Source organism: Saccopteryx bilineata, chromosome 5 (genome assembly GCF_036850765.1).
Source record: "Saccopteryx bilineata isolate mSacBil1 chromosome 5, mSacBil1_pri_phased_curated, whole genome shotgun sequence".
In the NCBI taxonomy this organism is placed as follows: domain Eukaryota; kingdom Metazoa; phylum Chordata; class Mammalia; order Chiroptera; family Emballonuridae; genus Saccopteryx; species Saccopteryx bilineata.
This window is the reverse complement of record NC_089494.1, coordinates 207,007,779-207,024,544: the sequence shown is the minus strand read 5'-3', so window position 1 is coordinate 207,024,544 and position 16,766 is coordinate 207,007,779. Positions and strand designations below refer to the sequence as shown.

The 16,766-nt window shown below is 42.2% G+C and overlaps 1 protein-coding gene across 5 annotated transcripts in view; it reads left to right on the top strand.

Annotated features, from left to right (window-relative positions):
- The window catches only part of SHROOM3 (shroom family member 3), a 323,146-nt gene that overhangs the window by 164,240 nt on the left and 142,140 nt on the right, over nt 1–16,766 (top strand). Inside the window, exon 2 of one of the 5 annotated variants that reach the window (XM_066233276.1) lies at nt 15,301–15,495. The exons of the other annotated variants lie outside the window; for them this stretch is intronic. Coding sequence (XP_066089373.1) covers nt 15,329–15,495 — 167 coding nt within the window. The 5' untranslated portion in view covers nt 15,301–15,328. The remainder of the gene's footprint in view (nt 1–15,300; nt 15,496–16,766) is intronic. 5 annotated transcript variants of the gene reach the window in all.

Sequence of the window (16,766 nt, the reverse complement as noted above, 5' to 3'; positions counted from 1 at the left end):
AACATGCTGGCAAGAGAAAATGGTTTAAGGGGAAGGAGAGGTTAGCAATGCCAACATTGAAGAAGGGTGGGGTGGACCCTGAGAAGAGGCAGACAGTTTTGGCTGTTGAAAGGGAGCAGCTTGGACAATCATGAATGCCAAAGCCAAGCCGAGGGGTTAGTAAATGGAAGTGGAGAAGGAGGAAGAGGCCGAGAGGGCAGTGGGTCGCTGGAGAGGTCCAGCTGCAGAGGCAGCAAGATGGGGGTGCAGGGTCACCAGGCTGAGGGGCCCCACAACTGTCCTCCTGAAGAACTCTCGGCCTTTCATCCTAGCATGGAGTCATTGCCCCACTCTTTAATGAACCTTTTAATTCATTCAACAGTCACTTCTGTTCCAGAAGCAGATGAAAGGATGAAGGGACACTTTTCCCCGGGTCAGACCTCTAGCCTCATAGCTGAGGTTCCGCCAGAGAATGACACCTTATCTGCACCATTATGTGATCTGAGGGGACTAGGGTGACTCACATTAAAACCCTCAAACATTCAGCCCTCACAAGGGAATGCAGAAACACAAAGCAGCACCTCAGAGTGCAAAGAGTGCAGAAAAGGGAAGCTGACTTCAGTGGGATTTTTGTGGCTTTCTCCTTTGTTTTTCTGTTTCTATCTCCAAGAGCCTTTTATTGCCAAATGTTGTTTTAATCAGGGGCGGAGTCTCAGCACTGCCGAGAGCCTCACACTTGGCCAACACCGTCACCAGGAAGTTAGGAACCACAAGTGCCAAGCTGGTGATCTGACTATTAGAGGCAGTTATTGGAGGACATTAGGCCGATGCCCCCAAAGTTTCACTTCAGACAAGCTGAACCGGCTTACACCAAATACAAGAAAACACAAACAGTACGAAGAAACAGTTCTAACGAGAATTATTTTGAATACTTTGCTAATCCCCAAGCCACCACCTTTGCATTAAAGCAAACTTGGGACATTGAGCCTTGGGGTTAAATATTATATTTATTTATACAGTGGCCTGAGTGAAGCTTTATTTTCTATCCTCCATTTTTTCTTTTTCCTTTCACCTTAGGTGGGATGAAGGTTTCAGTTGCCTAAACAATGTAGCCCAGTGTTTTGTTTAAGTCTGATATAGTTTGGGTCTCCTTTCCTTTTTTTATATCCTATTTAGTTTGGGGCACTGCAATGCGGAGACTAATGGGTTTTCATAGAGGCATGCCTGCATTTGATGTCAAATTTTATGCTTTCCCCCCTAAACATTTCTTCTTTGTGACCCTGTCATTTAGAGAGGAGCTACATCAGAATGAACTCATCTAACATAATACCAGTCTGCAGAGCCGTAGTTACCAAGCTCACTCCTGCTCTCTTCCTTGGAGTCAGTTTTTACTTGAATGTCAATACTATGGCAGCTCTCAGCAAGGGGACATTCTTGATTCCTGAGACAGGGAACCAAGCCAAGCACTTGTACATTTGTTTTCAAATGAACTGGTTCTTAAGTTGTAAATATTTAACTATTCATCATAATATTCCTACCAAAGTTTTCACTAGGTTTTCAGCTACTTTCATATCTTGCAGGCATAAAGGAGCTTTTGCTTCGCTTTAAGCAAATATAGATTGTATTCTGGGGAGTTTGGTTTGAGAAGGAAAATTAGTGGAATCCAGAAGGCATATCTTTCCCTTGATGGAGGCATGGAGGCCATGGGGAACTAAGTGTGCCAGCAGAGAAAAATGGGTGTAATGATAAATCTTATTGTTGGTCCTGAATATTTTTATCATCTCCTATGCTTTGTTTGCTAAATTGTGGATGGTGATGGCTAAAAGCAAAGGGATGTTTTGTTCTCAGTTTATGGTTTTGAAAATCAGATGAAGGGACATGAGCTATTTAAAGCAGCAGAAGAGGGCCAGGTGATCTTATCTCAGTAATGAAAATGACTGGAGTCAGCTTTTCTCTAACCTCTGAGTTGTCTGGGTTCCTGAAAGTTCATTTCTCACTGACATTTGGTCTCAGGAGTAAAGTCTTAAGAATGCATTAGGCAGAAGATTTTGATTTACAGTTCACCTCTGTTTACTCTTTTAGTGATATATTTGTTTATCTTAAGAGAAAAATCTTATAAGACATATTTTATGCTTTTCTTTTTCTCTTATGACTCTTAAGTATGGGCAATTTTGCCACACTTAAATGAATTGTGATTTATTTCTTTTCCCCTTTTTTTCCTTCCTTTCTTCTTTGCTTCCTTTTTTCCTTCCTTCCTTCCTTTCTTCCTTCTTTCTTTCCTTCCTTCCTTTCTATTTTCCTTAATATGTATTTCCCATTGTCCCAAGTCTGGACAACAAAGCAAGAAGTCTAAGCTTATCACTCGGAATACCACCTTTCAGAGTGTTTGATGGCTCTTGGACCACAAATGACTGTTAAGGTCAAAGACCATAAGCATGAGTCAAATTAGAAACTCTCTTGCAGAGCCAAGGCTGCCTGGTCAATTAGCAGTTTTTAAAACTTGACTCCCAGCTAGAAAGGTGTCCCACTCAGAAGCCATAATTTACTCTCTGGACCAAATGATGACCTGGACGTTTTCATGGAGTTAGCAAGAGCATTCTGTATTTTCATTATCCAATTTACACAAACATTTCTTTTAGGAAAGATGATGTTTTAAAAATTATTTTTCAGCTGAGTACTTTTTAGGTGAAGTCCCCCCGCTCTCCGGTATCTGACAAACATGACGCAAACCTACTTTCTTTCAAAATTAATTATTATGCTACACAATCTTTTTCTGTCTCTTTCTGGTTAGCTTCAGATTTGCAGAAAACACCAAAGTATTTTCAGCAGTGTGAGCTGAGAATGTGGAACTGAAAGAACACCCTTGGAATGTGAAATAAGAGATCTTAGGAGGAAAAAAAAGAGCAAATAAATTTCCTGCACATTCAGAGGTACCATAACAGAGAACTCCATATTTTCTTTCTAAAGCACTCAGTGGAGAGAGTGTGGACCAATTCTGAGACTCTTGCTTAGTTTTGTTTTCAATCCCAGCATGCTAGTATTTTTAATTCATGTATATGGGTTTTAAACTCAGGATATTTCAATATTTCTAACCACATGTTTTTAAGGCATCTGTTAATGTTGGAGAGACATGGACATGCTAAAAAAAAGTTACCTGGTACTTTTAACACCTAAATAAAATGATCATGAAAACTTCACATTTCCTCTTTATTTTTCATGAAAATGCCAGAGGGAAACCGATTCTAGGCATGACCTGCATTCATACATTTCTGCACGCTGCGCTTCTGTCCCTGGCTGTCCCGGCCGCCTCGCTGTGATCACTGTTTTGTGCTTGCTGATGGAGGCTTTCTTCTGGACGCTTGCCTGCCCTCGGTCTTGTGGCTTTGACACTGAAGCACTGTTGTCTGCAAAAGACAGTGTATTAGAGCTCCAGGGTTCACGCAGCCTCCCGCTTTGCTGCTGTACCTTCATTCTTGGGAAGTTTTGGAGTTTCCCTGGAGATGAAGCATGAGCAGCATTTGCTCCAGCCTGAGCACTTGCTGAAGGCTGGAGTCCCGTTTTGTTATGCAGGTTTCCCAGAGTGGGTGCGGGGCATGAGAATCCCCCGCCGGGCCAATACCGCTGCACATCAGAACTGAGTGCTGTGCGCCCCTCCTCTGAGACTTCTTTTTTTTTGGTAGAGAGTGGTTATTGTGGTGTTTTTAAAGTTGGACTCTGCTTGCAAAAGCCAAACAGAAATTAGAATGCAGTGTTTGAAATGAATGAGTTTGTTAAAAGCACATCTAAACTAATGTGGAGTATATATTTTGCATATTCAGATCTGCCTCAAATCCTTTCTGGATTTAATGATAATATCAAACACTAGAAAGGTTGTTTGAATTAAAGCCAAATGAGACTCGCCAAATTGGTAAACATTTTTGAGGTAGTGTGTAATGGATTCTAATATTTTTCTGAGTTAAAAGGAATAATAGCATATGATTTTATATTTTTTACCTTTATGACCTAAGTGTAATGATAGTAAATATTACATTACTATTGGAAGTAAAAAGGCCCCTTTGTGCAAAGCAGTAGTTTTATTTATCAAAATAACATACAATCCAACAGTCACGTCTTCAGAAACTTCTGGCTGACTTAGTTCTCATATTCTAAGAAATCTAACTTTCAGGTCTTCCAGTTATGTAAATTATGCCAGTGAGATGTCTACTGTGTAACTATAGACATTCCATCTGGAGTTGTGTTTTCTATTGTTTTCTATTTTTTGTTTTAGTATTCTCTATTGTTCGTATTCTGTTCATGGTAATGGAGGTGACAAAGGTTTGGAGAAAATGCCTGTGTTAAGCTCTCTCAAAGTTAGCTGCCATCAGCAGTCTTTCTAAGATTATCCGCAAAGCCTGTGATTATCAGAGGTTTAAGGCATATACATTCCTCAGTTTTGCAAAAGTCTTCCTACTGCTTTTCATCAGCAAAAGTAATTCAAAAGATGGGGTATTGACTCCAACCTATAGAAGCTATAAATATTAGAACCAAGTAAATTACTGAAATTTGACACTGGTAGCCTCCCCTCTGATGAGAATCTCTTCCAAATGATGCCACTTCCTTTCTCTGTATTGGTTTACCAGACACCTCATTCGGAATTAGAAATCTTGCATTACAATAGTTGGATAGACTAACAGTTCGGAGGAAGAGGCACTGAAGATATAGATATGATTTCTCCAAACAAATGTAGAAATGGCTTTTAAATTTTTTAGAATGTTTAGATAATAAAAAAATAATAGAGTTCAAGTTGGTGTTAAGAAAGCAGTCCAGAAAGGGAGCCTAGATATTACATTAGAATCCTATTTGGCGACTTATTTCATTATTAGCAATTTAATTGATTGTGGGTCACTGGGTTTTCCCCTGTTTTGGAAATCCATGGTTCGTTGCAGGAATAATCTTAAAATTAACGAAAGCAATAATTATTATGATGAGTCATTGTGGTTCAGTGAGCAGGTTATATCTCATGAGATTCTTGATTGTAGGATGGGCTCAATCAGAAGGTAATTTGAGCCCTGGCTGGTTGGCTCAGCGGTAGAGCGTCGGCCTAGCGTGCGGAGGACCCGGGTTCGATTCCCGGCCAGGGCACACAGGAGAAGCGCCCATTTGCTTCTCCACCCCTCCGCCGCGCTTTCCCTCTCTGTCTCTATCTTCCCCTCCCGCAGCCAAGGCTCCATTGGAGCAAAGATGGCCCGGGCACTGGGGATGGCTCTGTGGCCTCTGCCCCAGGCGCTAGAGTGGCTCTGGTCGCAACATGGCGATGCCCAGGATGGGCAGAGCATCGCCCCCTGGTGGGCAGAGCTTCGCCCCTGGTGGGCGTGCCAGGTGGATCCCGGTCGGGCGCATGCGGGAGTCTGTCTGACTGTCTCTCCCTGTTTCCAGCTTCAGAAATATGAAAAAAAAAAAAAAAAAAAAAAAGAAGAAGGTAATTTGGACAATGCTCAGTGACTCTCAGACAAGCGTTTCCAGGAAGTGGATGCAGTGGGCACAGAGACATTGGGATACTTCTAGCACATAATGATACACATTCTTCATTCAGCAAGTATTTATTCAGTGTGTATATTTGCCTAACACAAAACATACCTAAATCCCTACCTATATTAAAATTATATTCAGGGCAGCGGTAGAAACAATAAACATTAAACATAAAACATAACTACATTATAAAGAATATTAGAAGATTAGTGTGTGGGGAGATAATGGAACAGGGGATCTGAAATTCTGGGTTGAGAAGGAGGAGGGCAGGCTGAAATTTTAAATAGGGAGATCAGGGTACACCTCAGTGCAAAAGCAACATTTGAAAGAGGTGAGAGTGGTAGCTATGGTGATATGGAGCAAGGAAAGTTTTCTATGCAAAGGCCCTGAGGCAGGAGTATGGTTGGTGTGTTTGAGAAGTAACAAGGAGGCCACTGTGACTGGAGTAGAGGGAGAGGGAGAGAACGGTAACAGAGCAAGTCAAAGGAATGATACGTGGGTGGGGAGGAATAAATTATTATGAGGATTTGCAGATCATCATAAGGACCTCATCTTTTACTCTGAGTGAAATGAGGAAACATTGCAGGGTTTGGAGCAGAGGGCTGACATGATTTGACTGGCATTTTAAAAGAATCACTCTGGCTGTGAAAAGACTGGAGGTGGGAGGCAAGGACGGAAGCAGCGATCTGAGTGAGAAGGCAATGGCAGTAACTAACCCAGGAGAGAGATGGCAAAAGTCGGGCTTGAATAACAGGGGAGAGGGTGAGATGCTGCTGAGCTCTGCATCTGTTTTGCAGGTTGAAACAACAGAATCTGTGGGAAGATTAGATGTGGAATGAGAGAAAGAGAGGACTGAGGTTTTAGGCTGTAACACCAGATGGATAGAATTGCCATCTATTGAGAAGATGACAAGATGAACATGCTTTGAGGAGAGAATTTAAACATTTTAGGTTGGAAATACCTGTTGACATCAGATAAAGACGCTGACCAGGCAGTTGGACATGTGAATCTGGTGATCAGGATTGGGGACTGGGCTTAAGATAGGCATTTTTAAAAGTCTTTAACACATATACTGCACTTAAACCATGAACAATCCCATGGGAAGTTATTAATCTCTGGAAGTTAGAAGCTGCAACTGATGGCAAGACTCATTCCTATCCTCTGTGCCTGCCTTCTGTTGTCTTTTTTTTTTTAATAATTTTTTCATTTTATTTTTATTTATTCATTTTAGAGAGGAGAGAGAGAGGGAGAGAGAGAGGAGAGAGAGATGGGGGGGGGGGAGGGAGGAGCTGGAAGCATCAACTCCCATATGTGCTTTGACCAGGCAAGCCCAGGGTTTCGAACCGGTGACCTCAGCGTTTCCAGGTCGATGCTTTATCCACTGCGCCACCACAGGTCAGGCTTCTGTTGTCTTTTGACTGTATTAGGACAGCACCAATCATAGCCATCCCCATCAATTAGTTTAATTGTTTTGTGTTTACTGGAGATAAAGTCTTTCCACACCATGCACAGTTAGAGCTAGAGGTCATCTACTAAAAGTTTCTCATTTTACAGATAAACAAGGGAGGTTCAGAGAAGTTCAATGATTTGCCTAAAATTATAGTAAATTTAGATTCTAGCAAAGCCCGGAGTAAACAGCTCAGCACTCCCCTTCACCCCGTCTAGAGGACCTAACTGCTTCATTAGGTGGAATAGGGAAGCTGATAACAAAGAGGGACAGAGATCCTTTCTGCCACCGACTGTTTCCTTCAGAGCAAAAATCTAGGTGGTGGAGCTCTTCCGTGTTAATTCCGGTGGCACTTGCCTCCCTTACTGTACAAAGCCACAGAGTGAAGTTCAGCTGACCAGCTCTCAAAGGGCAAGGTGGAAAACACCTCTGAGTTGTTCAGGCCAGGTTTTGAATAGATCAGGGCATGATTTTTTGGATTATAGAAAACTGTGGTGCCGAAGGAACAATTTCTTTCAGCCATTCAAGCACAACAAACTATTCTTTTCCTTTTAGACTTTGAAACTAGAGGAAGAAGGAGAAGAAAAAGAATGTGGGCAACTTTGCCATCAGCTTGTGATGATTCTTGAAGAGTAGAGAAGGCTGGAAAAGGCTAAAAGAACATATAATTGAACATAATTTTAATTCCACAGTGGATTGCAGAAATACAATTTGCAAACTGTTATTACACTTAGAGATAATTCATTCATTCAATAGATATTTATGGAGTACCCCCTATATGGCAGGCATTGAAAAAGCAGTGATAAATAAGATAGATGATGTATTTGTTTTCTTAGAACTTACATTCTCATGGGGACACATAGACAGTAAATAAGTAAACAAATAAATTAAGAAGATAATTCCAGATAGTAATAAGTGCTATTTAAAAAAAAAGAAAAACAGAACAGGATAATAGGATAGAGAGAGATTGGGTAGGCTACCCTAGGTAGGAAGGTTAGAGAAGGTCAGGTGACTTTTGAATGAAAACCTAAATAATAAGAAGCTTGCTACATGGCAGTATGAGGCATTCCAGGCCGAGGGGAAATCATGAGCAAGGGCCTTGCGTTAGGAACAATTTGGGGTTATTGATGAAAGTGAAAGGAAGCCAGTATGAATAAAGTGTAGCGAACAAGATAGGGCCATATCATGTAGGGCCTAGGCCATAGTAAGGAATTGAATTGTAGTCAAAGCGTAGCATGAGGCCACTGGAAGGTTTTAAGCAAGGGAACAATATTATAAAATTTATTTCTTTGGAATAAAGTGAGATTCCTTTTGGGAGAATAGAGTGTATAAGGCCAAGAGTAGAAGCAGGGAAATGAGCTAGGAAATTGTTATACTAATCCAAGGAGATGATGGTAGGTTGCTCTAGCATGGTAACGGGGAGATGACTGAAGTGATGAGATTTGAGATAGGTTTCTGAAATAGCATCAACTGACTTCCTGATGGGTTGAATAAAAGAATAAAGGGAAAGAATAATGAAGGTGACTGCTGATTTTGAAGTACATAGTGGGGATGATAATGAGGGCATTGAAGATGGGAAAACTGAAGGGTAGGGGTGGTTGTGGAAGGAGCTAAGGAACAGCAGAAGCAAGAGGTCTGTTTCAAACATATTATGTTTGATAGCTCAATCAGATAGTGGGTAGATGTATATAAGAATCTGGGGGCCCTGGCCGGTTGGCTCAGTGGTAGACTGTTGGTCTGGTGTGCAGGAGTCCCAGGTTCGATTCCCAGCCAGGGAACACAGGAGAGGCGCCCGTCTGCTTCTCCACCCCTCCCCCTCTCCTTCCTCTCTGTCTCTCTCTTCCCCTCCCGCAGCCAAGGCTCCATTGGAGCAAAGATGGCCCAGGTGCTGAGGATGGCTCCATGGCCTCTGCCTCAGGCACTAGAATGGCTCTGGTTGCAACAGAGCAATGCCCCAGATGGGCAGAGCATCGCCCCCTGGTGGGCATGCTGGGTGGATCCCGGTCGGGCGCATGCGGGAGTCTGACTGCCTCCCCATTTCCAACTTCAGAAAAATACAAAAAAAAAAAAGAGAGTCTGGGAATCCAAGAGAGAGATCTGAGCAAGAGAAAGCTGAGTTATCAACATATAAATAGTATTTAAGGTCACAGGATTTGATTCACTCAGCCGAGAGACTATAGGTAAAAAAGAGGAAACATGCGGAGATCAAGCTGTCAGGGAGTTGGAAGAGAAAGGCAGGACCCAGGAGAGTGTGATGCTGTGGAAGTCAAGAAAAGAAAATGTTTCTCGAAGGAAAGAATAATCAGATGTGATGAATGCTGCTGCTGAGGGACCCCAAGAGATGATCACATACTATTGGCCTTGGCAAGATAAAGAATGACAGTGACTTTGATAAGCACAATTGCAAAGGAGTGATGGGAATGGAGGCTGGGCCATAGTGGGTTGAAGAGAGAACAGGCGATGATAAAACGGAGACAAGTGCAGACAATTTATTCCCATTTGTGGTTTCTGTCAGTTTTAGCTAGGGACTTAGTAATAATGTAGGACTGCACCCAGTATTGCTAGAAAGGCTCCTGATCTTGGCCTGACAAGGCAATAATGCAATGGATAAAGCATTGGACTGGAATGCAGAGGACCCAGGTTTGAAACCCTGAGGTTGCTGGCTTGAGCGTGGAATCATAGACATGACCCCATGTTTGCTGACTTGAACCCAAAGGTCGCTGACTTGAGCCCAAAGGTCGCTGGCTTGAGCCCAAGGTTGCTGGCTTGAGCAAGGGGTCACTTGCTCTGTTGGAGTCCTCAGGTCAAGGCACATATGAGAAAGCAGTCAATGAACAACAAAGGTGCTATAACAAAGAATTGAAGCTTCTTATCTCTCTCCCTTCCTGTCTGCCTGTCCCTATCTGTCCCTCTCCCTGTTTCTGTCTCTCTAGCTAAAAAAAAAAAGAGTCCTAATCATGGGTTTTAGAATGGTGAATTAAAACTATTATACAGTCCTAGGAAATTTTGGTCTAGTGTCTACTTGGAGGGCTTAAAGTTTCATGAAGTCACCTTGATGTTCATACACACTGCTTCTAATCATTCTTTGACATTAGTTTGAATCAGTTTCCTGCAGCAATACCCAAGTAGCAGAGAAGGCAAATAAATAAATAAATAAATAAATAAATAAATAAATAAATAAATAGTAAAGCTCAGCATTTCTGGGAGGACTTAGTATGCTATTCAGAGGTGAATCGCTCATTTAATCCTTACCGCAGCTGATAGAGGCTACTATAATCCCCTTTTCACAATGCCTACTCTAACATTCAGGTAAATGATAATTAAAATCTTGCAACACAGCTTATACTTGAGGTGGAAAATGCTTGTATTTCAGCAAAATCTTAAATTTTTTTTTCTCACCCAAATACCAAAACCATGCCTCCATGGCAGTTGGGATTGAAGCTCAGGCATTCTGGGAGCTCCAGGCTCTGCTGTGTAACTGGCCGCCTGTCTCTCAAGGCACACGGCAAGGGGACTCCAGAGAGGAAAAGCAGGGGATACTTGATAAAACCAGCATTGGTACGAAATTGTAGGAAGTTATAATGCATTGAGCTAGAAATGAACATTTTATTCTGAAAGCCTCTTCTTGATGGTAGTGTTTTGATTTTAATCTGTTTACCAATAGCACCTGCACTTAGACAATACTAGCCCTGTGCCTCACTCAGCATTCTCCCGCCGATCCCCATTTTCATCCTACTAATCAACTGCCCCTCAAAATCAAATCAAAATGCCATGCCTGTACATTTTCCTTTTGGAAAGCTTTTTGGTATTTTTCTACCTGACAGCTAGTAAAACAGATAGTTGGTAGCTTTTATTATCTTTACCTTTTTGCAACAGCATGGATGAACCTGGAGAGTATTATGCTAAGTGAGATAAGCCAGTCAGAGAAAGACAAGTACCATATGATTTCAATTTCATGTGGGCTCTATTGAACAAAATAAACTAACAGAATAGAAACAGACTCATAGAGACATAGAAGAGATTGACCACTGTCAGAGGGGAGGGATGTTGGGAGCTGACTGAAAAAGGTGAAGCAATTAAGCAAAAGTAAATGAATAAATAAATAATAGGGGGAATGAGGAGAAGTGGGAAAGGGCAATAACTGGTAACAGAAGGAGACTTGACTTTGGGTGGTAATTGCAAAATGCAGTATAGAGATGGTGTGTTACAGAGTGTTACACTTAAATCCAATATGGGGTTTTTTTCCCATTTATTTGAGGGTTGGGCAGAAGGGAGAGAGGGTGGAAAAAGGGAGAGAGATAAGGAGAAGCATCAACTCATTGTTCCACTTAGTTGTTCCCTTTAGTTGTGCACTCATTGGTTGCTTTTCCCACATGTCCTAACCAGGGATCAAACACGTGACCGCAGTGCACTAGGACAACACTCTATATACTGAGCCACCCAACCAGGACTGAAACCTGTATGGTTTTATTAAGCCCAATAAATTCAATTTTCAGAAAAGGGAAAAAACAAAAAGAAGACTGACTCTTATTTTTTGAGTGTGGTCCAAGTGAAAATAAGAACATTTCCTGAGGAGTAATAAGCCCATAGGTGGAGTCCTTGTCCTATATGCTAGAAAGCCTAGCACTCTCTGGTGGCCAGGAAGTGCCCCAGACTGGAATTGTTTTTGTTCTGATCTGAAAATGACAACATAGAACACAGCCAAAGGTGTGGAGCATTTTATTATGGGTGATGCTGCTTTAATTGGTATGTAAGAGGGCATGCCTGAGGAATTAGTCCTTGGAATACTGACCAATCAGATCACTTTCAGCATTTCTCAATGTTTAGTTTCATCTTATAATTAAGTAACAATGATCATTTCCTGACAGCTAATGACTGGCTAGAGGAGTTAGAAGCCTCATTAGGTTGCTGATATATCAAATTCTAAGTTCTTCTGCAGTGTTACAAAAAGAGGAACCATCCTCAAACTCCAAAACGATTAAAGACAATCTCCAACCATATTTTATGTATGTGTTAACCATTCTTCAATGGCTGCCTTTGTTATTTTCCAAGTTTTTAAAAAGTAAACTGTGTATTGTATGATCAGAAAAAATGTTTATGTGACTTTGATAGAGATGTATTGAAATATGTTAACTCATCCACATGTACATGCTAAAACAAAAACAGAATCGATAGGCCACATTTTCTTTAAGACTCTTTTTGTGACAATTTCACGTCACTTCCTGAGAACAGCCATTAACTATTCATTAATTCCAGCAATAGCATCCCTGTGTTCACTCTACCCATCTTGACTGAATACCTACGATGTGTTTAGCAGCTATTCTAAATGCTGAGGATGGATGCCGCGGGGTAGAGGGGTCATTCTGGGAGAAACAGAAACCTCTGTCCTCGTCTTAATGAACAGATGTTCTCATCATAATCATGTCGGCCTTCAAGATTACCTGTCGGGAGACCTGGAAGACTACATATTAAATGTCTTCAAAGTGGTCTAGCTAAAGGCAAAAGAGGGTCTTCACCGGACCATCTTTCACCCACCTACCTCTGTTTATCTTCACAGCAATATGGTCATTGTGTAGTCACCCCAGCTTCTGCTAATTCGAGGATCACTTACTAATCACCCATGTTTCTGAGATTACAATCTTCCCTTTGATGAGAGAAAGTACAGTCTCTTCTTCAAGGGGTCCTACTGACTCCTGTTCCTTTTGGCACCTGACATGAGCTGGTCACAAAGGACACGGTGGCATCTAATTTCCTGATGAAAACATTTCATCAGCTTGATACAGGGACAATCAGACCTCTGATCCCAGAACACTTGCAAAAGGCTTCCATCCTGCCTAGACCAGGACTAAAAGACCTCTGGAGAAATGGAACAATATCCTTTTAAGGGTACCTACTCTTAGACTTCCATCAGAGTCATTACTGGGAATTCCTCAAAGTTTTCCCCCTCCATATACTCCTCTTTTTTTTTTTGAGCAGACTAACCTTGTGCTCAAACTCCATGGCTCCTCCACCACAGGTGCAACTCAAGACATGAGGTCCTGTGGATCTTCTGGGTTGTCAAAAATACAAAGTGTATAGCCCTGGCCGTTTGGCCCAGTGGTAGAGCGTCGGCCTGGCGTGCGGAAGTCTCGGGTTCAATTCCCGGCCAGGACACACAGGAGAAGCACCCATCTGCTTCTCCACCCCTCCCCCTCTCCTTCCTCTCTGTCTCTCTCTTCCCCTCCAGCAGCCAAGGCTCCATTGGAGCAAAGATGGCCCGGGCGCTGGGGATGGCTCCTTGGCCTCTGCCCCAGGCGCTAGAGTGGCTCTGGTCTCGGCAGAGCGATGCCCTGGAGGGGCAGAGCATCACCCCCTGGTGGGTAGAGCATCGCCCCTGGTGGGCGTGCCGGGTGGATCCGGTCGGGCGCATGCGGGAGTCTGTCTGACTGTCTCTCCCCGTTTCCAGCTTCAGAAAAATACAAATAAATAAATAAATAAATAAAATTAAAAAAAAATACAAAGTGTAACCTCAGGGAGGCTTCTGACATTTGGTTCATGCTATCACATCAACCCTGTGTTCCAGCAGCAGTGATACCCACCAGTGTCCTGTGTGGACTCTGTAGACATTGACCCTGATGCCTTGCATGAAAGTTATCCTTCTGTTATCCCAGCTGATTCTGTTGGTTACAGACTATTCACAACTAAGAATTGAGACTATCCCCTTCTTATGCTGCTAAAGCCAATTCTTCAAAATGATTTCTGGGAACTCTTCTTGCCCTGAGCGTATTTCGTAAATGGGCAAAAATGTGTGATTGGTGTCCCCTTCATTTTATTAGAAGTTTGTTTTCTTCTGCAGAAATTATGAAATTCAAGATGTTCTTTATTATTTTGTTTTAAGTGCCATGTGATAAATATCAGAAGAAATACCCGGCTGTTTTAAAATAATTTGGCAGACTTCACAGTGCAAAAACATACACACATTCCAACTCATTTAAAAAACAAAAACCCAACCATTAGGAACCCCAGGGGAACAAGGTGGTAATTATTTAATGGAAATCCTGTATAGCTACTGTCATATAAAGTTTAAGTAGGGACTCAGAGCAGACTTTTCCTTTATCCCTGAAGTCACTACTAATTTCAAGTCACTTTTCCTAATGTGCCTAGCATTCCCATTTGCCTATAATTTCCTAAGAATTATATAGTCTTTGAATTGATTCCTGGATGGGAGAAAAGATAGTTCTATGATACACACTTTTATTTAAGTAACCTGAGTTCTCAAAAAAGGGGAAAAGTCACAGTGTTGAGTGGGCACACTATGTCACGAAAAGATAGGCCAGAGGGTTTGAACCAAAATACTTGCAGGTGCAATAGGCAAAGCCTATCTGTTTTGCATTGTTTTTTGTGGGTTTAATGTAAACATAAGAATTGAGGGCTTGGTCTCACCTTGGTGATATAATAAGAATGGAACCTTGGTGGCAAAAACTAAGGACAACAGAAGAATCATTATGCTTAGGCCAAGGAAAGGCCTCAGAAAAGAGAGATTAATCTGAATAACTCAGGCTCCTTTTCTTTTTTTCTTGTGTGAAATTCAATGTTTCCTTTCTCCTTGTAAGCTCTATGGATGGGATATTATTTTGAGGATACGCACAGGTGTATAGAGCAGGGGTCCCCAAACTACGGCCTGTGGGCCGCATGCGGCCCCCTGAGGCCATTTATTCGGCCCCGCCGCATTCCGGAAGGGGCACCTCTTTCATTGGTGGTCAGTGAGAGGAGCATAGTTCCCATTGAAATACTGGTCAGTGCAGTGAATAAAATGCTTCTTTTATTTAAAAAAAAAAAAAAAAGAAATACTGGTCAGTTTGTTGATTTAAATTTACTTGTTCTTTATTTTAAATATTGTATTTGTTCCCGTTTTGTTTTTTTACTTTAAAATAAGATATGTGCAGTGTGCATAGGGATTTGTTCATAGTTTTTTTTATAGTCCGGCCCTCCAACGGTCTGAGGGACAGTGAACTGGCCCCCTGTGTAAAAAGTTTGGGGACCCCTGATATAGAAGCTTTAGAAGCTGATGGCAACCTCACAGTCACTGGCTCCTCAGGGCACTGAGAGACTTGCTAAAGGAGGAACAAACTAGGAAAGAAAATTCTACCCTGTCTGTGTGTTCTAAGAAAGAATCCAAGCTATAGAAGTTGTGGGACTGTTCTCTGTGAGAAAGAAGACAAAATTCTTTCAATTGCTTGCATTGGGGAAACACCTTCTTCACTAGGTCTAGGATCATGAGTCAAAGGCAAGGACAAACCTTGCTAAATTCATCTGTGTTGGGCCTAGAAAGGGCGTATGCAAGGTTCTAGGTTAGCACCTCTTCTATAATGCCTTTCCCCTCCCAGGTCTCCAGGTCAGGTCTGGCAGAATGTAATGACTCCGAATCTCTGCAATGAGTGGCATCTGGATAGCTCAGGGAACCTAGGCAACACCACCCAGCCTGAACTGGGATTAGAATTTGGGTGGAGCAGCTGGGAGCTGGACACAGAAGAGGCTGCCTTCTGGGGGAGCTCAAAGAAAGCCTTTGCCAAGCCTGTTAGGTGAGTCGAGAGACGACATCAGTCACTACTTTTGTTCATTCCAACTTTTTAATATTAATAGCACTGAATATACAGAAACTTCAGAAATGAATTGTCTGATATTGCATATGTATATTTACCCCTAAACAGAGATGTTTGAAGGTTGGTTGATGGATTGTTAGTTGTTTTCATTGCATAGGTTGGTTGCCTTTATACTCTTGGTATAAATCAGGGGTCTCAAACTCAACTCAGCATGTGGGCCGCAGAGCAAGATCACAGCCGTTCGGCAAATACAAGTAGGCCCCTAAGCTTACTTAATTTTATCCAAAATATTTTGAACTTCATGGATAGTCTGCGGGCCGCACAAAATTGTTCGGTGGGCCGTGAGTTTGAGACCCCTGGAATAAAAAAATTTTTAGTCAAAATTTTCTTTCAAAGGACCTAGTTAAATGTTAATTGTCTAGCATGCAATGGGACCAGGCCAAGTGGGTTCAACACTTCAAACAGCATGAGTCATCCATGAAGAGCCTCCCTTCTCATTTTCTTCTGCGTCTTTATCTGTAAAGCTTTAAAATTACCTTCAGGAATAAGGCCACTTGGATAAATTTTTTCTAAAGTAAATTCAAAAAGACAAATGAAATGATCCCTTCTAATATGTGCTTCCCCACAGTCTGACCCTAGGGAATCAGTCCTCCATGGATCAAATCAAGAAAGGTGGTGTGGTCTGAGCAGACAGTGGCACAGTGGATAGAGCATCAGACTGGGATGCAGAGGACAGAGGTTTGAAACCTCGAGGTTGCCGGCCTGAGCACAGGCTCATAGCTTGAGCGCAGGGTCGCTGGCTTGAGCTTGGGATCATAGACATGACCCCATGGTCGCTGGCTTGAGACCAAAGGTTACTGGCATGAAGCCCAAGGTCACTGGCTTGAGCTCAAGGTCGCTGGCTTGAGCAAGGGGTCACTCATTCTGCTGTAGCCTCCCAGTCAAAGCACATATGAGAAAGCAGCCAGTGAACAACTAAGTAGACTAAGGAACTACAACGAAGAATTGATGCTTCTCATCTCTCTCCCCTCCTGTCTATTTGTCCCTATCTGTCTCTCTCTCTGTCTCTGTCTCTGTCACACACACACAGAGAAAAAAGGTGGTGTGTTTACTACTTCTGAAGACTCTAAAGCTTTTGCCAACCCTAAAAGTGATCTAACCTCACGGGGGGAGGGGGTATTAGGTCATAAATGACACAGACCAACCCAGAACTCCCATGGACCTATAAGCCCTGCCTCTGTAGAAACTGA